Genomic DNA, 17,911 nt, shown 5'->3' on the forward strand with positions numbered 1-17,911 from the left:
ATCTATTGTAATGTGTACTTGCTAAGCTGCTTCATTCTACAAACTTGTATCTTTCTGTTCTGGATCAGTTTAGTTCAGTTTAGTCGCTCAGTCATGTCCGACTCTTTGCAACCCCATGAATCGCAGCACGCCAGGTCTCCCTGTCCATCACCAAACGCATGTCCATCAAGTTGGTGATGCTGTCCAGCTGTCTCATCCTCTGTCGTCCCCTCCTCCTCCTGCCCACAATCCCTCCCAGCATCAGAGTCTTTTCCAATGAGTCAGCTCGCCACATGAGGTGGCCAAAGTATTGGAGTTTCAGCTTTAGCATCATTCCTTCCAAAGAACACCCAGGGCTGATCTCCTTTAGAATGGACTGGTTGGATCTCCTTGCAGTCCAAGGGACTCTCAAGAGTCTTCTCCAACACCACAGTTCAAAAGCATCAATTCTTTGGCGCTCAGCCTTCTTCACAGTCCAAGTCTCACATCCATACGTGACCACTGGAAAAACCATAGCCTTGACTAGATGGACCTTTGTTAGCAAAGTAATGTCTCTGCTTTTGAATATGCTATCTAGGTTGGTCATAACTTTTCTTCCAAGGAGGAAGCATCTTTTAATTTCATGGCTGCAATCACCATCTGCAGTGATTTTGGAGCCCCCCAAAAATAAAGTCTAGTTTTCTTGAAATATTTTGTTGATTTTTCTCCTGTACACTTCTATATTCTTTCCCCTACCCTTCTCTCCTCCCTTTCTCTCTTTTGAAGTCTGCCATTATATTAATATTGAGCCTTCTGCAGTATATTCTAATATAGTTAACTTTTCTCAGAGACACATTATTGATTTTGTCATCGTCTTCTAGTTTCCTAGAAATTTTCTTGATTTTATCTTTTAATCCTTTCACTGTTTAGTACTGTAGTGCTTATTGACAGCTGTAATGTTTTTACTTTTTAAGAACTCTGTTTTCTGCATGCTTCATATAATTCTGTTATAAAATGAGTGGGTGCAATATCTTGTTTCTGATTTCATTCTTTTTTATTGTAGTAGAGTTGATTAACAATGTTGTGTTAGTTTCTGGTATATAGCAAAGTGGTTCAGTTATATATGTAGTCTTTTTTTCATATTCTTTTCCTTTATGGTTTATTACAAGATTTTGAATATAATTGCCTGTGCTATACAGGACCTCGTTGTTTATTTTACATATAGTAGTTTGTATCTGCTAATCCCAAACCCCTAACTCACCCACTCCACTCCTTTTCCCCTTTGTTAGTCATAAGTTTGTTTTCTATGTCTTCAAGTCTATTTCTTTTTCAAAATAATTTACTTGTGTCATAGTTTAGGTTCCACATGTAAGTGATGGTATATGTTATTTGTCTTTCTGTGATTTAACTTCATTTAGTGTGATAATCTCTAGATCCATCCATGTTGCTTCAAATGGCATTGTTTCCTTCTTTTTTGTATGGCTGAGTAGTATCTCACTGTATATATGTACCACATCTTATTTATCCATTTATCTGTCAGTGGCCATTTAGGGTTGCTTCCATGTCTTGGCTATTGTAAATACTGCTGCTGTGCACATTGGGATACATGTATCTTTTCAAATTATAGTTTTCTCCAGATGTCCCAGGAGTGGGATTGTTGGATCATACAGCAGGAAAGAGTAAAAACTCTGTTTTTAGCTTCTTTAAGGTGCCTACATACTCTTTTTCATAGTGGCTACACCCGTTTACTTTCCCACCAGCAGTGTACGAGGGTTCCCTTTTCTCCACACCTTCTCCAGGATTTGTTATTAGTACACTTTTTAATGATGGCCATTCTGACTGGTGCCTCATTATAGTTTTGATTCGCATTTCTCTGGTACTTAGTGATGTTGAGCATCTTTTCATGGGCCTGTTGGCCATCTGTCTGTCTGCTTTAGAGATAGGTAGGTCTACGTCTTCTGCCCATTTTTTAGTTGGGTTGTTTGTTCTTTTTTTGTTGTTGAGTTGTATGAGCAATTTGTATATTTTGGAAATTAAGCCTTGTTGGTTGCATCGTTTGCAAATATTTTCTCTCAGTCCATAGGTTGTGATTTCCTTTGTAGCAAAATCTTAACTAATTTGATTAGGTCACATTTGTTTATTTTTGCTTTTATTTCTGCTGCTTTGGGAGATGAACCTAAGAAAACATTGGTACAGTTTATGTCAGAGAATGTTTTGTCTGTGATCTCTTCTATGAGTTTTAGGGTGTCATGTCTTAAACTTAACTCTAAACTCTTTTGAGTGTACTTCTGTGTATGGTGTGCGGGTGTGTTCTGACTTCATTGATTTACATTTAGCAGTCCAGCTTTTCCAACACCCCTTGTATACAAAGTGTGGCAGAAGGTGATGGAGGTATCAACAAGAGAATTCTCATTGCTTATATATGTCAACAAATAGTATATTATTGAGAGATGATGATAGTAACTATGAATGGAAATAGTTATAAGATTTTGGAAGCTGGGGAAGGAAGAAAAGAAGAGCTGTTGGTGTTTTGTTATGAGAGTAAATTAGTTTTCACTGTTTATATGTATTTCTTGCTCCTTCATTGATCACAGCCTTACCGTGGTAAGGGGGCTTGTGTAACTCAGTGAAGCTATGAGCCATGCTGTGTAGGGCCATCCAAGATGGACGGGTCATAGTGGAGAGTTCTGAAAAAATGTGGTCCACTGAAGGAGAGAATGGCAAACCACTCCAGTACTCTTCCCATGAACAGTATGAAAAGGCAAAAAGATATGACACCTGAAGATGAGCCACCCAGATCAGAAAGTGTCCAATATGCTACTAAGGAAGAGCAGACAGCAATTATTATTAGCTCCGGAAAGAATGAAGAAGCTATGCCAAAGTGGAAATGACACTCAGTTGTGGATGTGTCTAGTGTGAAAGTAAAGTCCAATGCTGTGCAGAACAGTATGGAATAGGAACCCAGAATGTTAGGTCCATGAATCAAGGTCAATTGGACGTGGTGAAGAAGGAGATGGCAAGAATGAACATTGACATCTTAGGAATCAGTGAACTAAAATGGACAGAAATGGGCAATTTTAATTTAGATGACCTATTATATCTACTACTGTGGACAAGATTCCCTTAGAAGAAATAGAGTAGACCTAACACTGAACAGTAGAGTCTGAAATGCAGTACTTGGAGTCTCAAAAATGACAGAATGATCTCAATTTGTTTCCAAGGCAAACCATTCAACATAACAGTAATCAAGTCTATGCCCCAATCATGAATGCTGAAGTGGCTGAAGTTGACTGATTTATGAAGACCTACAAGACCTTCTAGAACTAACACCCCCCCAACCCCCCCGCCAAAAAATGTCCCTTTCATCATAGGGGATTGGAATGCAAAAGTAGTAGGAAGTCAAGAGATACCCAGAATAACAGACAAGTTTGGTCTTGGAGTAAAAAATGACGCATGGCAAAGGCTAACAGAGTTTTGTTAAGAAAACACTTTGGTCATAGCAAACACCCTTTTCCAACAACACAAGAGACAACTCTGTACATGGACATCCCCAGATGGTCAATACCGAAATCAAATTGATTATATTCTTTGCAGCCAAAAATGGAGAAGCTCTATACAGTCAGCAAAAATGACACCCGGAGCTGACTGTGGCTCAGATCATGAGCTTCTTATTGCAGAATTGAAGCTTAAATTGGTCATGAGTTTCTTATTGCAAAATTGAGGCTTAAATTTAAGAAAGTAGGGAAAACTGCTAGGCCTTTCAGGTATGCCCTAAATCAAATCCCTTGTGATTATACAGTGGAGGTGATGAATAGATTTAAGGGATTAGATCTTGTAGACAGAATGCCTGATGAACTATGGACAGAGATTTGTAACAATTGTACGGAAGGCAGTGACCAGAACCATCCTCAAGAAAAGAAATACAAGAAGCAAAGTGGTTGTCTGAGGAGGCTTTACAAATAGCTGAGAAAAGAAGACAAGTGAAAGACAAGGGAGAACAGGAAAGATACACTCAGCTGAATGCAGAGTTTTAAAGAATAGCAAGGAGAGATAAGAAAGCCTTCCCCAGTAATCAGTGCAAAGAAATAGAGGAATACAATTGAATGAGAATGACTAGAGATCTCTTCAAGAAAACTGGAAATAGCAAGGGAACATTTCATGCAAGAATGGGCATGATAAAGGAGAGAAATGGTAAGAACCTAATAGACGAAGAAGAGATTAAGAAAGGTGGCAACAATATCCAGAACTGTACCAAAAAAAAGTCTTAATGGCCTGTTAGCCATGATGGTATAATCACTCACCTAGAGCCCTACATCCTGGAGTGTGAAGTCAGGTGGGCCTTAGGAAGCATTATTATGGAAAAAGCTAGTGGAGGAGATGAAATTCCAGCTGAACTATCAAATCCTAAAAGATGATGCTGTTAAAGTGCTACATTCAATATGTCAGCAAATTTGGAAACCTCACCAGTGGCCACAGGATTAGAAAAGGTCAGTATTTATCCCAGTCTCAAAGAAGGGCAATGCCATGGAATGTTCCAACTACTGTACTTGTTTCACATGCTAATAAAGATTATATTCAAAATCCTTCAAGCTAGGCTTTAATAGTACATGAACTTCCAAATGTACAAGCTGGGTTTAGAAAAGGCAGAGGAACTAGAGATCAAATAACCAACATTTATTGGCTCATAAGGAAAGCAAGGGAAGTCCAAAAAAAACATCTACTTCTGCTTCCTTGACTATGCTAAAGTCTTTGACTGTATGGATCACAACAAACTGTGCAAAATTCTTAGATGAGAATACCAGACCACCTGACCTGCTTCTTGAGAAACCTGTATGCAGGTCAGGAAGCAACAGTTAGAACTAGACATGATACAACAGACTGGTTCAAAATTGGGAAAGAAGTATGACAAGGCTGCAGATTGTCACCCTGCTTATTTAACTTCTGTACAGTGTGTATGCTAAGTCATTTCAATTGTGTCCAACTCTGTGAGACCCTATGGACTGTAGTCTGCCAGGCTCCTCTGTCCATGGCATTCTCCAGGCAAGAATACTGTTTTGGGTTGCCATGCCCTCCTCCAGGGGATCTTCCCAACCCAGGGATCGAACCCATGTCTCTCTCATTTCCTGCGTTGGCAGGCAGGTTCCTTACCACTCGTGCCGCCTGGGAAGCCCTTTAAACAGAGTACATCATGTGAAATGCTAAGCTGGGTGAATCACAAGCTGGAATCAAGATTGCTGGGAGAAATATCAACAACCTCAAATATACAGATAATACCACTCTTAATGGTAGAAAGTGAAGAGAAATTAAAAGGCTTCTTGTTGAGCATGAAAGAGGAGAGTGAAAAAGCTGGCTTAAAACTCAGCATTCAAAAAATGAAGATCATGGGATCTGATCCCATCACTTCATGATGAATAGATGGGGAAAAAGTGGAAACCGATAGATTTTATTTTCTTGGTCTCCAAAATCACTGCAGACAGTGACATGAAGTTAAAAGATCCTTGCTACTTGATAGAAAAGCTATGACAAACCTAGACAGCATATTAAAAAACAGAGACATCTCTTTGCTGACAAGGTCCATATAGTCAAAGCTGTGATTTTTCCAGTAGTCATGTATGGTTGTGAGAGTTGGACTATAAAGAAAGCTGAGTGCCGGAGAACTGATGCTTTTGAACTGCGGTATTGGGGAAGACTCTTGAGAGTCCCTTGAAGTACAAGGAGATCCAACCTTTCCATCCTAAAGGAAATCAGTCCTGAATATTCATTGGAAGGACTGATGCTGAAGCTGAAATTCCAATATTTTGGCCACCTGATGCGAAGAACTGACTTACTTGAGAAGACCCTGATGCTGGAAAAGATTGAAGGTGGGAGAAGGGATGAGATGGTTGAATGGCATCATTGACACAATGGACATGAGTTTTAACTCTGGGAGTTGGTGATGGACAGGGAGGCCTTGGCATGCTGCAGTCCATGGGGTTGCAAAAAAGTCAGACACGACTGAGTGACTGAACTGAACTGATGTTTGTATAAAGTTAATTGTGTTGTTCTTTAAAGCATCTATGGTAGAAATACATTGCTTACAAAATTTTTGAGTTGTCATTGCTACATTGAAAGTAAGACTACTCTTTTATAAGAATATACACTTTGGAGTTTGAACATCCTGGAACTATATCCTGACTCCACTAAGTTCTGCTCATAAATTTGGAGAAGATTCTTTCTTTTTTTATAATCTACTTTATTGAGGTAAAATTTACAAATGATGAAAGTCAGCAGTTTCATGTTTACAGTATGCTGAGTTTTGGCAAAAGCATGCAGTAGAGTCGCTCGCTCCCACTATAGTCATGATAGATGGCATTTCCATCATGGGGTGAATGTCTTCTCTCTGAAGCTCAGTTTCCTCAGTTCTAAAATGAGGATAAAACCTAGCACCCTGGAGTGGTTATAAGCATATGAGCTAATACTTGTTTATATTAGTGGGGCCAGAGAAGACATCGCTGGTATTCTTATCATACTCATTGTTTTTTTTTCTTTTCTAGCTTCTGAAAGTTCTGCTGAAGACAGTGAGCAAGAGGATGAAACAAGTGTTCAAGACTTAGATAACCATGGCAAAGAAGAATCTAAGATTGATCATTTGACTCACAACAGAAATGATCTTACATCCAAAGAGGAACAAAACAGTTCATCTTTGCTTGAAGAAAACAAAGTCCACGCAGATTTGGTAATAGCCAAACCTTTGTCAAAATCTCCAGAAAGCTTAAGAAAAGATATGGAAGCATTATCTGAAGATACTGACTATGAAGAAGAAGATGAAGTCACAAAAAAGAGAAAAGATGTTAAAAAGGACACCACTGATAAATCTTCAAAGCCACCAGTGAAACGTGGTAAGAGAAGGTACTGCAATACCGAGGAGTGTTTAAAAAGCAGCTCCCCCAGTAAAAAGGAGGATAAGGCCAAGAACAAAGAAGCCCTTTGCATAGAAAACAGTAGCAATAGCTCCTCAGATGAGGACGAAGAAGAAAAGTCCAAAGCCAAGGTGACGCCGACCAAGAAATACAACGGTTTGGAGGAGAAAAGAAAGTCTCTACGGACAACTGGATTCTATTCAGGATTTTCAGAAGTGGCCGAAAAAAGGATAAAACTTCTAAATAACTCTGATGAAAGACTTCAGAACAGCAGAGCAAAAGATCGAAAAGATGTCTGGTCAAGTATTCAGGGTCAGTGGCCTAAAAAAACGCTGAAGGAGCTTTTCTCAGACTCTGACACTGAGGCCGCAGCCTCCCCACCGCATCCTGCCCCAGAAGAGGGGCCGGCTGAGGGGTCCCTGCAGACTGTGGCCGAGGAGGAGAGCTGCTCCCCCAACACCGATCTGGCCGCCCCGCCCTCGGCCGGTGCAGAGGGCAAACCCACTGAGGAGAAGCCAGCTGAGGTCAGTGACAAAAAATCGGAATTTCCGAGCAGCGGCAGCAATTCAGTGCTCAATACCCCTCCCACGACACCCGAGTCCCCTTCCTCAGTCACCGTGACGGAAGCCAGTCGGCAGCCACCTTCTGGAACAGTGTCAGAGCCGCTGGCCCCGAACCATGAAGAAGTCCGCAGCATCAAGAGTGAGACGGACAGCACAATCGAAGTGGACAGTGTTGCTGGGGAGCTGCAGGACCTGCAGTCAGAAGGGAACAGCTCGCCCACGGGCTTCGATGCCAGTGTGAGCTCGAGCAGCAGCAACCAGCCTGAGGCAGAGCATCCCGAGAAAGGTGAGGCCACAGGCCCCAGCATCATGGTTTATGATCTTCCCCCCTGACGGTTTCAGGGGCTTCATGTCCTTCATTACAACATGAGGTGTTTACGTGGAGTACTTGCGTGAGCATGGTGAAAGTGGCAGTGTGAAAGGTAGTTTGGGTAGTGGAGGGTGGGATGCATTTAACAGCTTGAGAATTGAGTGTTTTTTTCACTTCAGCCACCTGTGATGTTTCACAGTGGACCAGATCATGTGCTATTTAATAGAAAATGCACCCAGGCTCAAATCCAGACCTATTTGAAAACATTATATACTGGTTGACTGCATGGCGTGAGCAGCTTAAATATATTTCTTTAACATTTTTTTTGCAGTTGTCCCATGCAGTTTCTCACTAACATTTTGATTTATTGATGGACTCGTCCACCCTTAACCAAAGTACTCTCTGTAGGGATTTGGAGCAAACAACTGTCCAGTCTGTGCTCTCCTCAGATAACCATGTCAAACTGATTTTTGAGCCTGACTACTGTTTGAGAGTTTGTAAAGGAATTTGATGCTTTCTTGGTTGCCTAGCTTCCAGATTGAAGGACCAATGTCTATGTTGTGCTTCGCTGAAGTCTTAGTGCCTTTTTATTGGTGCCATAGCTCTGACACCCTTCTTCTTATAAACCACTTCATTCAGGTGTCTTTAAAAATCAGTATACTGTAAGCTGACACTTGGCTTTGAAACACACTTTTCCAGTGTAAAGCACTAGGGTATGTATGTTGTATAACATACCAGATTTTATTATACTGATTTCAGGTTTTTAGGTAAGCTTAAGGAGATACAATCTAGACCAAATTAGTTAACTTTAAGTTTTCTCTCATAAACCTTTTTTTTTCCCTTTTTTTCGTTTCCCTGAGACCTAATTGACATAACTATCTATTATTTAAGACAAATAATTTTGTCTTAAAACATTTTTCAAAAAATATTAAGTAAAAATATAGTTGCAGTAGATTTCAGTAATCTTTCCTTTTTATTTAAATATTTACACACATGTTTGTGTGTTGTACTGTCTCACAGATTTGAATTATCCAGGCATAAATATCCTCAAGAAGAAAAAAGCATTTATTGCAGATGATTAGAGAAGCTTTCAATAAAATATAATGAACTTTTAATCATAATTCTGAAGAGATTGCATCCTCACCGTGCTCCTCATATCTAATGAAAGATTGAGATGTGTTTTCAACAAGTCTGATAGACTATGTCAGTATTACCCTTTTGAATTTTAATCTTAACCATGTTAAAAAGTAAGCAGTTTTGAGAACTTCATTTAGGATATATCTGTCTTATCAAATCAAAGCATATTACAGAATTTTTTAGAATTTGTATCTCTTTAAAAATAAATTCTTAAGCACCTGTTTCATATGGCCCTTTGTCTGTGAAAGGAGTAAATTTATCTGCAGATATTGAAGACTTGACTTTATATTAAAAGTAAAAATGTGAGTTTTACAATTTAGATTTAAGATTGCCTTCCAGGTTAGCCTACAGTAAGCTTTTTATTTCTTGGAGATGAAAGTTTCAGAATTAAACTCTTTTGGAGAGAAATTTGGCAATTATTGTTAAGATTCTGTACTTTAATATAGGTAATATCTAAATCACTTCCTTTATGGTTCACCTTGTTATATTAAAATAGCCTTAGGAAAAGTTATCAATTAGATGTAACCCATTAAAAAAAACAACTAAAAAGTTGTAAACAAAACATTTAAAATAGCTTGTTCCATTTTTTAACCAACAAAGCCATGTCTTGTATATGTTACCATTGTAACAGGATTAAGAAACATTTTTAGTAACAAACATGGCATAATTTCATCATAGTATTGATTGTATTGTGGTTATATTAATAGCATCTGACACTGCAGTGGAATAGAGATAAGACTTTATAAGTCTCAGGAAAAAGAGATTACTATATAGTCTGAAAAACAATACATATAATTAAACACTAGAAACACAGCAGAGGCTGAGGATCCTATTAGAAGTAGAGAAACTGTAGTTTGGACTAGCAGTTAATCATTGAAGCCTGGACATCAGGGAAGGTAAGACTTGAGCTAATCCTTGAGGAAAGGGGAGACTTTATAATATTTTGAAATAACTTCCTACCAAGATGATGACATATTTTTTAGAACTACTGTACTGGATTTGTAAATGGTATACATGTTAACCATTGCCCAAGAAGGATGTGCATGCTTTATTTGTTTTTCATTTTTAAATTTTTATCTGTTTGTTTATTTTTGGTTGCACTAGGTCTTTGTTGCTGTGCAGGCTTTCCTCTAGTTGCGGTGAGCAGGGCCTGCTCCTTGTTGCTCTGTGCAGGCTTTTCATTCCAGTGGCTCCTCTGGTTGCCCAGCCAGACTCAAGGGCACCAGAGCTTCAGTTGCTGCGACCCCTGCGGTCCAGAGCGTGGGCTCAGTAGCTGCAGCACACAGGCTTAGGTGCTCTGCGGCATGTGGGGTCTCCCCAGACTAGGGATAGGACCCATGTCTCTTGCATTGGCAGGCAGATTCTTTACCACTCAGCCACCAGCGTAGTGCTTTATTTGCTTTTTAAAAAAACTCTAGTTTTATTATGTGTTATAATTCAGCTCATTAATGACTTTTTAAAATTCTAATAATTTCTATGATAACTTATAAATCTCAAAGAACATCTGTAGTTTCAGAATTGGTCTATTCTTCTAAAATGTGGAATTAATTTATACCTGGGGACAAGCTTGATTTTATTTTGTGTTACTTAATAGTTCTTTTCCCCATCAAAGCCTGTACAGGTCAGAAAAGAGTGAAAGAAGCTCAGGGAGGAGGAAATTCGTCAAAAAAGCAGAAACGAAGCCATAAGTCTACAGTGGTAAACAACAAAAAGAAGGGGAAAGGCAGTAAGTGTGAAATCTCTAATGTTTAAATATGAAGATGATGGTGGATGTGTTTTTTTCTCCCTTTAAGAAAAGGGTATTTAGGATATGGGATACTTAATGTTTTGATTGTTGTCTCTACCCCTGCAAAAATCACACAGAAGTCTCTTGACTGCAGGTAGATTCTAGGATTGAGCAATTTGCTGTTATTCAGCAGTGGTATTGATTGCTGATTCAGGTAATCCTTTTAAAAAATAATAGCCAGTGTAATATAAACACCAACATTTTTGTTAGTTTTATGTGCAGATTCTTTTGCATTATATATATATTACATATTATTAAATACTTGAATTATATATTCTTTTTATTACAGTGAAACTGATTGCTTTGTAATCCATTCAGGCAAAATCAGCCTAGAAGAGAACAATCAAGATAGCTTTAGAGCTATGATTCCAATAGCTGCAGCCTAATATCTTTATCTTTGATATCCTGAACTGTGTATTCAAGAGCAGCTCTAAGAATACAGGGGTTAAATATGTTCTAACTAATGACTTTAGCAATGATTCTTATTTATCAGTCTACAGGAATATATATATTGTATTTCTCCTGAGAGCTGCACGTTTTTTTCTCTCTCTCGTAGACAAAGTACGAAGCAGAAAATATGTAAAGAATTTTTTTTCAGGTGCCCCACACTGACCTCCTGCTGCTCTTCCAGGAGATTCCTGCCACCTCCACTGCCTGACCTTTGCTATCGGCCGGCTTGCCTGCACTTCAGTGCAGAAAAGGGTTTTGCGGCCAGCTCCCCGCGGTTCTGCTGAGCCCATATGACTTCCAGGCGGTGAATATGGCATCCTTCGGGGCCCCGGGCGGCTGTGTTCAGCAAGGCCATGAAAGCCGAGCTGAGGCAGACCACTGCATCAGAGTGGGGCCAAGCCTTGGGTGGCTGAGCTAGGAGTTGCCAGGGGTTCCAGAGCAGCACTGGGGGGACTGGGAAGGGATTCTTTTAAGACATGTACAAAAGAGTGGTGGAGTTTCTTTACTCCTGAACACCACAGTGGGGAGGAGTTGTTCTGTGTCTTTCCTATCTGGAATACTTTTCAGTTTTTTAGAGCTGAACTATATTTTTTGGAGGGTAGCTATTGTTAAATGAAGAACTGATAAAAGAAAATGGATTAATTTGATGCCAGATTGATGCCACATTTGGAGTAACTGAAAGGATATTCAAGACTATTTTTTAATGACATTGTAATGTTTTTATCTTTAAGACTTTTAAATGACATTCTCCAAGAGGGCTCATTTTCAACAAGTCAGTTGACATATTCATATAATTTTGAGCTATAGCAGTTGATCATATATTCTTCCATTTTAATTATTGGACTTATATCTTGGTAAATCAGAATGAGGAAACAGTTCTCTGAGAATAATTTAGTCAAATGAATTAACTCTCATAGAATCTACAGTAATGCTTTGTATCCAGAAAGAGGTAATTTATGGAAATAGCAATTCCATCACCTATTCACATGTCAAGATGTTGAAGATTTCCTTTCTGGTATTGAGGCTTTGGGCTTCCCAGGTGACACAGTGATAAAGAACCCATCTACCAGTGCAGGAGATAACAGAGACAGAGGTTCGATTCCTGGGTTGGGAAGATGCCTTGAAGTAGGAAATGGCAACCAACGCCAGTATTGTTGCCTGGGAAATTCCATGTACAGAGGAGCCTGGCAGGCTACAGTCCATAAAGTCACAAAGAGTCGGACACGACTGAGCGCGTGCGCGCGCACACACACACACACTCACACACTTCATTGAGGTTTTAATCAGCAAAGGCAGATTTAACATCATTGCATAGACTTCTGAATTCTTCATAAATTACTGAATATATTTATCAGGGTAAAACCTATGATTTACTTTAGTCAACAGGAGTTTCTTAAGAAATCATTGTATATATTAAAATTTGGAATTTATTTTCAAAGAACTCTTTATTGAATGTAATGATAGTGTGTCATTGATTTGGCCAGAGAAGTAGGAAAGTGTCGCATGTACACAATTTAAAATATGAAATTAAGAAGATTTCATATGATTCATTTTAAAAAATGCTGTATTCTATTATCTATATATATATATTTTAATATAGTAGAGTTAAAAGCTATTTAAATAATTACTGCATATTTGGTAATCACCAGATATAATGAAAGATTACTTGGAGTATTTTTTTAAAAATACATTATTGGTGATTCAGGTAAGAAGAGTTTTTGTTTTCCTTAACTGGTATGCTGCTGTGTTTATACTTGATAATTTTCCAAGTTTTTAGTCAGGGTCTGTAAAGCAAGTTGTTTACTATAGTAGTGAATGGAAATGGTTAATTTTTAAATTGTCCACTAAAATCTGTAACAAATTATGATTACTTTTCTGTTTACTAATGCTTTAAAAATTTTTTCTTTTTCAGCAAATAGTAGTGATAGTGAAGAACTTTCTGCTGGTGAAAGTGTAACTAAGACTCAGCCCATCAAATCAGTTTCCACTGGGATGAAGGCTCATGGTACCAAATCTCCTGCTAGGACACAGTCTCCAGGAAAATGCGGAAAGAATGGCGATAAGGATCCTGACCTCAAGGAACCCAGTAATCGATTACCCAAAGTTTACAAGTGGAGTTTTCAGATGTGTAAGTGACATATGCTAAGTCAGAGGTGAAGCAATAGAAACTTCTTCCCAGTAATTTTTTCCCCCTTGTTGGTTATCCATTTTAAATACAGCAGTGTGTACATGTCCCCCAAATTCCCTAACTATCCCTTCCCGCCATCCTTCTGCCCCCAGCAACCATAAGATTGCTCTCTGTCAGTCTTTTTCTGTTTTATAAGTACATTTGTCATCATTTTCTAGATTCCACATATAAATGATGTCATATGATATTTCCCCTTCTCTGTCTGACTGACTTTACTCAGTATGTTAAGGCATTTGAGGCACATATCAACATTGACTAGATATTTCTGATATAATGTCAGAAATTTACTATAAAAAATCTAGTGTTGCTCCTGGAAAGTGGATTGTGTAGGGTATACATGAGACAGAATTTACAATGAATTGCTAATTATTGAAGCTGGATGAGTATATGTGACTCTGTTATACTACTCTTTGTACCTCTGTATACCTGAAAAATAGCCATTACAAGTTTTTGTTTTTGTTTTCTTTTTATAAAGAAGTTACTTCAGAGTTTCTCATGCAAGGAAATATTCTTAGGAGATTGAAAATTGCTTCAGAGCATTTGAAAATTTTTCTAACAATTTTAAAGTTGTGCATACTTATTAAAAAATCAAAAAAAGAACAAAAAGACAAGAAAAAATTTTGTTCAGAGTTCTAACATTCAAAAATATATGCAATTTAAACATTTTGAAAAAAAAAATTTTTGGTGTCTTTCCAGTCTTATTTCTAAGTATAATTTTAAATGATATACTACAGTGATGCTGTGGATTTTGGGGGGGAGGTGGGCACAAATGTGGAAATTTTAACATCCATGTTTATTTAGGTCATAAGATCTTTAATTCTACACATTCATTCAAAAATTACCTTGCATGTATTAGTGCTGGGCATTTTTTTAGGCTGGGAAGAAAACTTAGGCAAACAATATTTATAAGGCTTTTTTTAAAGTTTGCCTTGACCTCATTCTGCAACCACACTATATATTCTGTAATATATTAAAATTTTGTTCACAAATGCATATTAATGAAAGTTTTAAATTCACAGCGGACCTGGAAAATATGACAAGTGCTGAACGCATCACAATTCTTCAAGAAAAACTGCAAGAAATCAGAAAACATTATCTATCATTAAAATCGGAAGTAGCTTCCATAGATCGGAGGAGAAAGCGTTTAAAGAAGAAAGAAAGAGAAAGTAAGTGTTTTTACCTTACTTTACCTAAACACAAAGGAGTTTTGACTCGACAGTTGGGCTCATGTGAACTGTATCTGTGATTCTTCAGGCAGTAACCGCTCTGGCTTATTTTCTTCATCTATAAAATGGAAAAACTTTATCTAAAACAATTATCTCAAACCATAATATTCTATTTCATGGAGCTTACCATCTGCTTCCCTCCAAAAAACTAGTAATATGTCAGATAGTACAACGCACTGTGAACAGAGTAGAGCAATGCTAAGGCAGTGACTGGGTGGGTTGTGTTAGATTCAGAGTGGCTGTAACATTTTCATTGAACCTGAAGGACCAGAGGGAGTGAGAGAGGTTAAAATCTGAGGGAAGGGGGTTGTTTTAATCTGACAGGGCTGCTGAAACAAGTGCAGGCCTACTTCCAAGATGCTGTCGGTTCGTTTCCATACGGTCACAGAAGAGCAAATGTCACAATAACGTGTGTCATGGGAATGTCTTTGGTTTTCTAGTGTATATGAAAGTTATATTTACACTGTACTGTAGTCTGTTAAGTGTGCGATAGCATCATGTTCCAAAAGAATAATAAATGTACCTCAGTTGAAAGTACTTAATTGCTAAAAATGCTAGCCATCATCTGAGCCTTCATTGTGATCATTTTGCTGGTGGAGGGTTTGCCTCAGTGTTGATGGGTGGTGATTGCTAAAGGTTGGCGTGTCTGTGGCAGTTTTTTAACATAAGACTGCATTGTAGTACTCTGAAGTTTGCTCTACCAATTGGCTTTTCCTGTCATGAATGATTTCTCTGCAATGTTGTTTGATGGCATATTACCCACAGTAGAACTTCTTTCAGAATTGAAGTCAGTTTTCTCAAACCCTGCTGCTGTTCGATCAGCTTAAGTTTTTGTTTTATTCTAAATCCTTTGTTATTATTTTAGTAATCAAAAAGTTCACTGTCTTTTATAATAATGAGCATGGTTCATGACATCCCAAAGCAATTGTGATAGTAACATCAAAACTCACTGCTCCCACCACCATAACAAATATAAGTGAAAAAGTTTGAATTATTGTAAGAATTATCAAAATGCGACACATACAGAAAGTGAGCAATACTGTTGGAAACAATGGTGCCAGTAGGCTTGCTGGATGCAAGATTGCCAAAAACCTTTTGTAAAAAAACAGTATCTTTGAAGCACAGTAAAGCAAAGCACAATAAAATGAAGTAGATGGACCACAGGCCCAATTATCTTGGGAAATGGTTTGACTGTGTCTTTGGACAACTAGCTACCTCCAGTTCTAAGAATGGGTCCCAAGGAAGAATATGTGGCCGCAAAGAAGTTTGTTATGGTAGTATTTATAGTAGAAGGTCGAAATCATTAAACTGTATTCTCTAATAATATATTTAAATACTTAAATTTTTATTTATAATGCTCTTAAGTATTCATTTGTTGTTGGTAACAGCAAAAGGCTAGGAATTAAAGTAGTTGCAGTTCATAAATATAATGGAAAACTATTCAACTTTGAAAAGAAGAAGGTAAATCTGTATATGTAGTGATAAGGAACATCTCACATTGTTAAGTGTAAAAACCTAGTTACACTCTGTACTATGCTTCCACTTGCCTTTTTAAAAACAAAGTTACTAGTGTTTTCATTTTAAAGATGCATGTCATGTGTCTAGATTCTATGATAAAATTCATCTAGAACTGGGGTTGCAAACATTTTCTATAGAGACAGATAATAAATATTTTGGGCTTTGTGAACCTTGTAGTCTCTTTTAGAACTACTGGACCCTATCATCATAGGTATGAAGTCTGCCATAAGCTAGATCTAAACAAATAGACATAGTTGTGTTCCAATCAGATTTTCTTAACAAAAATGGGCAGACCAGATTTGGCCCTGGGGCCAGATTTACCAGTCCCTCTTGTGGCGTTTTAAAGATGGTGGCGCAGTTGTTAACAGTGGGGGTAACAGTGGGGAGGGGAATTTGGAAGATGAGGAGGGTCTTGAATCAGAGGAAAATTCATTTTTCCCCCTTATTTCCCATCTCTGAATGGTTTTTTTTTAACCTTGTGCATATATTCCATAAAAAATAAGTTTCAAACGCTGATTTATAACACTGAGAGAATTTCTTTGAGGAAAATAATAATGTGTCATTTGCTTTGTAAACCAAGTGGAGCAAAAGGCAGTAGCTACGATGTGATGTGTAGTAGCAGTTATTCTCCCCAACTTTAAAAAGCAGTTAGCCTTCGAGTCTCATCACATTGCATTTCGTAAGGAACTCCAGAAGCAGAAGGATACAGGAATTGGAAGGGGGAAAAGATTTGGGGGTAGATGACAGATTTTCCTATTAAATTCCAAGGTCTTTTCGACATTTGTTTCATTATTACTGAAAGTCTGCCTTTATTTTATTTCCATGTCTCCGTGGACGGAGCCCACAGTTACTTTCCTTTGAACAGTGCAGGAGCGCTCCCTGGTCTCTGCCTTGTCATTGCTTCCGGTAGTTCGGCAGTGTCCCCTTACTTGAGGCGCACTAGATTCTCGACTGTGTACATTATGGTATCCTAGAAATCGACTGCTCTCGTAGTAGGCTAAATGATTCTGGAGACTGCAGCAGAATCTCAGTTTAGAGGACTAGCGTGTTGCTTCTTTGTGCAGTTACTAAGCTCTCGGCTTCCCTTCCGCGCAGGTGCTGCCACCTCCTCGTCGTCGTCCTCGCCTTCATCCAGCTCCATAACGGCTGCCGTCATGCTGGCGCTGGCTGAACCGCCCCTGTCCGGTGCGCCCCAGAACGGAGTGTCGGTGGAGTGCAGGTGACGGCGGGCTGGCCAGGCACTCTGCACTTCCGGCTCCGGGCCGCGCCTTTTTATACTGCACAGCGGCACAAACAAATCAGACAAGCACTATTTTATATTTAAAATTGTTTCTTGACAAGCTGACTTGGCACTTAAGTGCACTTTTTTTATGAAGAAAAAGTACAATGGACTGCTTTTCCTCAAGCAATAATTGTTTCCAACTTGTCTGGGAATTGTGTCTGGTAACTTGAAGGCCTTCCACTGTGGCAAATGGAGGCTTTTCACTGCCTGTAGAGACAATACAGTAAGCGTAGTCGTTGGGTGGCCAGAACATGTTAAGAAAACTTACTGTATATGTATTCCCTTGTATTTTGTTAAAGCTGGAACATTTGATATTTTTCCATTTATTTATGAAAAAATATGAACCTATTTTCATTTGTACAAGCTAATTGTTTTTTAAAGCAAGTCACCTTAGGGTGGCTTTAATTGTATAAGTCAAGCACATGTAATAAATTCAAAACCTGCAGTTAACAGGATGTTAGACATCAGTCCTGATAACCAAATATTAAAGATTCTCTTTAAAAAAGACTGAACATGTTTACAGGTTTGAATTAGGCTAAAAGGTCTTGCAGTGGCTTTTCATGCCCCTTCAAATTGGAATGGAACTACTGTACT

General features: G+C 38.4%; 1 protein-coding gene across 5 annotated transcripts in view; it reads left to right on the forward strand.

Moving 5' to 3' along the window:
• Positions 1 to 17,469, forward strand: part of ARID4B (AT-rich interaction domain 4B) — a 137,655-nt gene extending 120,186 nt beyond the window's left edge. For 4 of the 5 annotated variants that reach the window (XM_040242709.1, XM_040242711.1, XM_040242710.1 and 1 more), the window contains 5 exons: positions 6,492 to 7,706; positions 10,480 to 10,593; positions 13,016 to 13,231; positions 14,311 to 14,457; positions 17,131 to 17,469. In XM_040242709.1, coding sequence (XP_040098643.1) covers positions 6,492 to 7,706; positions 10,480 to 10,593; positions 13,016 to 13,231; positions 14,311 to 14,457; positions 17,131 to 17,258 — 1,820 coding nt within the window. In that variant the 3' untranslated portion in view covers positions 17,259 to 17,469. Of the gene's footprint in view, positions 1 to 6,491; positions 7,707 to 10,479; positions 10,594 to 11,251; positions 12,159 to 13,015; positions 13,232 to 14,310; positions 14,458 to 17,130 lie in introns of those variants that run through there. The other variant, XM_040242713.1, reaches the window with a different exon arrangement.
• The last annotated feature ends 442 nt before the right edge of the window (positions 17,470 to 17,911 follow it).

This window comes from Oryx dammah, unplaced genomic scaffold, assembly GCF_014754425.2.
Source record: "Oryx dammah isolate SB20612 unplaced genomic scaffold, SCBI_Odam_1.1 HiC_scaffold_6, whole genome shotgun sequence".
Lineage (NCBI taxonomy): Eukaryota > Metazoa > Chordata > Mammalia > Artiodactyla > Bovidae > Oryx > Oryx dammah.